Below are 5,714 nucleotides of genomic sequence, written 5' to 3' on the forward strand. Positions count from 1 at the left end.
TGTGTGTGTCTTCTGCGGTTAAATTTGAATGAAGGCCACCAGAGACCTGCTATTAAAGCAGCACACAGATGTAATTAAGTCTCTATCAGTGGAGGGGCGGAAGAAACACAGAACACAGAGGTCGCATACGTGTGGATAATAAATGAGGGATAATGTACAAACCGCCTGTCATTACTGCAAAATAACCCTGAATGGGGTTTATTTTGTGATAATGACCAGCTGACTGAACATAATCCTGCTTATTAAATGAATACTTATAAAATAAACGAAAATATAAATGGATATGAAACATCGATACGAGTGAAAATGATTCACTGTGTGAGAAGAAAAAGAGCTAAACTTGCATATTGCACATGCATACTAATTTGATTATAAAGTAAAAGGGGAAATGATGCTCTGAGAAGTCACTGTTGCGCTCTATTGGAAACATCTCAGATTAAACAAACATCCAATGGACTGTGAAATGAATGTCCATCAGCCTCATCTGAATCTCTAGCATCGTAACTATGATGAAGCGTCTTCCAAATACACAAGCAATAAAGCGTCTGATACAGCGCAGTTCTGTGCCATCAGCCAACTGCATTATTAGCAGTAATGCATCATCGTTAGAATCGCTGTCGCCATGGGACACAGAAGAGGGCGAGCGGATGCTCATGAGTCTGCAAAACCACTGAGATGAATGCCACAATGTGTTACAAAGAGAGAGAGAGAGAGAGAGAGAGAGAGAGAGTGGTCAGCATAATGAAACATGCACACCACACCTCCGAGACGCTGACAAACAATGTAAAACACTAATGAGGGGAATGAAAAGACCTGGCAGAACTCACTAGACTCGCCGGCGTTTGTTTTCTTTATTAATATTACTAGCGGACTCCATTTACATTCTCATTTTACTTATTTGACAGATTTTTGCACACTGCCAATGCGCATATGCAATATAATATTAACTTGAAACAATATTTGCAAGATATTATTGCATGTTATTTTGACAGATTTTTGCACAATACATATTTGCAGATGCAGATATATGCAAATATGCATATGCAAGACATTACTGCATATTGCATATGCAATAAAATATTAATTTGAAACATTGGGAATATTTAATATTTGCAAGATATTAATGCATATTAGTTCGACAGATTTTGCATAATACAAATATGCATATGCAGTAACATGCAAATATGCATATGCAATATATTAATGTGACAGATTTTTTCAAAATGCAAGAAAATGCATATTGCACAAGCAATACATTAATTTGATTTTTTTATTTTGCACAATGCAAATATGCAATAAAACATCAATTTGAAACATTGGGAATATTCAATATTCACAAGATATTATTGCATATGCAATATTATTTGACAGATTTTTGCACAATACAAATTTGCAGATGCAAATATATGCAAATATGCATATGCAAGACATTACTGCATATTGCATATGCAATATGTGACCCTGGAGCACAAAACCTTTCTTAAGTAGCACGGGTATGTTTGTAGCAATATCGAAAAATACATTGTATGGGTCAAAATTATAAATTTTTCTTTTATGCCAAAAATCATTAGCATATTAAGTAAAGATCATGTTCCGTGAAGATATTTTGTAAATTTTCTACCATAAATATATAGAAACTTGATTTTTCATTAGTAATATGCATGGCTAAGAAATTCATTTGGACAACTTTAGAGGCGATTTTCTCAATATTTAGATTTTTTTGCACCCTCAGATTCCAGGTTTTCAAATAGTTGTATCTCAGACAAACATCGTCCAATTTTAACAAACATATTACAAAAAATATATATGTTAGAGTTTTGGGCAATGCAAATATCTATACACAACATATGCAAGATATCACTGCATACGGCATAAGCAATGCATTAATTTCACTGATTATTTTGCACAATGCAAATATGCATATGCAGTAGATTACTGCATATTGCACATGCAATTTAACATAAATATGAAAGTTTCTAACATTTCCAGATATTATTGCATATGCATTATTAATTAGATTTTTGCACAATACAAATATGCATATGCAGTTATATGCAAATATGCAATATATTATTGCACATGCAATTAATTAATTTGATAGATTATTTTGCACAATGCAAATATGCACATGCAATGTATGCAAGATATTACTGCATATACAATTTATTAATTTGACAAATTTTTGCACAATGCAAAATATAAGCATGTGCAATATATGCAAGAAATTACTGCATATTGTATATGCAATATATCAATTAGATTTATTTTTGCACAATGCGAATATGCATATGCAAGATATTGCATACTGGACATGCAATATATTAGATAAATCTGCATCTTGCATATGCAATATATTAATTGGGTCATGAAATAAAACAAAGAGGTAGTGATGCCTATGGCAGTTAGAGACTTTGTACAAATAATTGTATGCATCATTTATCAGCTCCATGCACTTGTATATATCTTAAATGCATATCTGCACAGAATTAAAAATGGTGCAAAAGTAAGTTAAATAGAGTAAAATTAATGCACAGTAAAGCAAGTAATATTAGCAAATAAAATATAATCAGTCATATAAACAGAATTTATTTATGCAGTGAAGGTGTCGAAATCTCCCACCTCAACCAGTTAAAAAGTGCCTAAAACTCTTCTAAAACCAGCCTAACCAGTTTTTTAGGCTTTACAACAAGAATAACCTTCATCTTGGTGAAGACCTTAAAGATATCAGAATGATTGACAGGCAAAGAGTGTTTCTGATTGGCTAAAAGGCTGGGCTACTCCCCTTTCCTCCTAGGACCGTCACAATGTCAGTGATTTTACTAATACTAGAGATTTTTTTTATGTGTGCTGTTCCACAAACATCACGTCCAGCACCTTCAGGCTTATTTAAGAAGGATTTCCCAGCAGGGAATGGCTTAAAATCTTAAAGCTCTCCTCAATTTGAGTAGAATATGAGTCAGGCTGCAGGAAAGGATCAGATAAAGGGGTGTTTGCAGATGTTTTCTAAACTCATGCTTGGGTTGTGTGTGTTGTCTCAGGCGTCTCACCTCTTTCACAACGGTCTCCGCTGTAACTCGGCAAACAGAGACACACAAACGAGTCCTCTTTATCGATACAGGTGCCGCCGTTCTCACAGGGGTTGGACTGGCAGTCATCCACATCTGAAACAACAACAATCATCACACAGTCAGAAACAATCACTCAGGAGTCTCTCTGCGTCCCACAGCAAAACTACTTCTCAGCTCTTCTATTTAAATATTAACTGTATCCCAAAAGTTTCTCCCAAAGTTCCCTAGTAGAAATAAATTATACACATTATGGGTCTTTTTCTCTGCAGAAACAATGACTTCAGCAAATATCTGCATACATATGTACTGTATATTTGTATATACAAACCCATTTAAAACCATTTTTAATTTTTTTTTCTTGTAAATAATAAAGTTGACATATAAATAGCAGTTAAAAAGTCAAAAGAAAAAAAGTTAAAAAAGGAAACTTATTAATGAAATTATAAATATTATGAAAAATGCTGCCTTGGCCAAAAACTGAAATAAAAATAAAGCTTTGTAAAAATAATAATAATAAAACAAACACAAATCTAACCTAAAAACTAATAAAAATGACAAAAACACATGGAAAATTAACAAATCAAATAAAAAAATTAATACAAATGAGAAAAGTACACGAAAAATTATCATATACACTGCTTCTCAAAAGTTTGGGATCAGTAAGATTTTAATGCTTTTTTTAAGGAGAACTTTCTGCTCATCAAGGCTGTGTTTATTTGATTAAAGATACAGAAAAAAAACTGTAACACTGTGAAATATTAATGCAATTTAAAATAGTGGTTTTCTATTTTAATATACTTTAAAATATAATTTATTCCTGTGATGCAAAGCTGAATTTGAATTTGTCACACGATCCTTCAGAAATCAATCTAATATGCCAATTTATTATCAGTGTTGGAAACAGTTTTGGCTCCTTAATTAATTTTTGGAATCTGTGATACTTTTTTTCAGGATTCTTTAATAAACAAAACTTCAAAAACAACAGCATTTATTTAATACAAAAACTTTTGTAACAATAAACACCTCGTTCAAAGTTTAGGGTAAGTTTTGCATTTTTTCTTCCTTTCTCTCTTTGAAAGAAATTAATACTTTTAATCAGCAAGGATGTGTCAAATTGATAAAAAGTGATAGTAAAGACTTATTGACTTCACTGCAATACATGTTTTAAAGCATTCCAGTTACACTACCATTGAATAGTTTGGGTTCAGTAAGATGAAATAAGACTTTTCTGCTCGGCAAAGCTGCATTTATTTGATCAAAAATACAGTAAAAATACTAAAATATTATTAGAATTTAAAACAACTGTTTTCTATGTGAATCTTTGTTAAAATGTAATTTATTCCTGTGATCAAAGCTGAATTTTCAGCATCATTACTGCAGTCTTCAGTGTCACATGATCCTTCAGAAATCATTCTAATATGCTGATTTGCTGCTCAAGAAACATTTCTGATTATTATCAGTGTTGAAAACAGTTGTGCTGCATAATATATTTGTGGAAACTGCTACATTTTATTATTTCAAGATTCTTTGATGAATAGAAAGTTCAAAAGAACAGCATTTATTTAAAATATTTTCTAACATAAATGCCTTTACTGTCACTTTTGATCAATTTAATGCATCTCTGAGAAATAAAAGCATTAATTTCTTTCCAAAAACCTTAAGTTTCACGGGTGTTCTGTAAACCTCCTTAATCATGGTAAAAGCACAACAAATTTACACTCATTCAGAGTAATAAACTGTCAGGATTGTGAACATAGTGCCAAAATATTTACAGAAGCAAGCAGTTGCTGTCAGATTTCATTAAAACCAGGAGAAACGGATCATTCTGGGACCGAATGGCTCTAAACGAGAGCCCACACAAACACCCACAGACATCATATGATGCTTCCTGATGAAGAAAGACACAAAGCATCCATCTGCGGGTCAGAGGCCTGAGCGAATGAAGATCTGACTCAACCATGATCTCCTCTGAGACCCGACGCTGACGACTGCGGCTGTTAAACACGCTCAGCACCTGATCAATTCATGATTGGCTCATAAAGACTTAAAGGAACAGTTCACACTAAAATTATTGTTATTCCAAACCTGTACAATATGGAAGCCCATTTCTGCCACAGAAAAAAAAAAAGAATAAAAAACTTCTATTAACTTTTAATATAATTCAGAAATTTTTTTTTTCTGAGAATATTGAGTCTATATCTCACAATTTTTTTTTTCTGAGAATTGAGAGATAGACAGAATTGGGAGATAAATGCAGAATTGCAAGATATAAATAAATAATTGTGATGAAAAAAGTTGCAATAACTGGATATAAACTTATAATTTTGAGAAAAAAAGTCAGAATTACCAGATTTAAACTCAGTCTTTCTTGCAATTCTGAGTTTATATCTTTATAAAACCCAGCAAAATTACAAATTACAATTTGAGTGAATTAAAAACTATAACAGTATGTTATTGATACTAAAAAAACACTGGAATATAGTTCACACATCTGACTATTTAATGTTGTTTTTAAGAGCATAACTAAAACAAACTTTCTTTTTTTTACTTAAAAGAAATGTTAACTATAAAATAATTAAAAAAAAATACTATAAAATATGTAAAACTGATCAAATGTCAAAAGCACAGCAAATTGACTTTATAACT

General features: G+C 31.9%; 1 protein-coding gene across 1 annotated transcript in view; it reads right to left on the reverse strand.

Moving 5' to 3' along the window:
• The window catches only part of LOC141343807 (neurocan core protein-like), a 25,570-nt gene extending 20,542 nt beyond the window's left edge, over window positions 1-5,028 (reverse strand). The window contains exons 1-2 of the mRNA XM_073848460.1: window positions 4,938-5,028; window positions 3,048-3,161 (exon numbers count right to left, since the gene is read on the reverse strand). Of these exons, the coding sequence (XP_073704561.1) occupies window positions 3,048-3,161; window positions 4,938-5,028 (205 nt within the window). The remainder of the gene's footprint in view (window positions 1-3,047; window positions 3,162-4,937) is intronic.
• Between the last annotated feature and the right edge of the window lie 686 nt (window positions 5,029-5,714).

The sequence above is a fragment of the Garra rufa genome, chromosome 10 (genome assembly GCF_049309525.1).
Source record: "Garra rufa chromosome 10, GarRuf1.0, whole genome shotgun sequence".
Classification (NCBI taxonomy): Eukaryota; Metazoa; Chordata; class Actinopteri; order Cypriniformes; family Cyprinidae; genus Garra; species Garra rufa.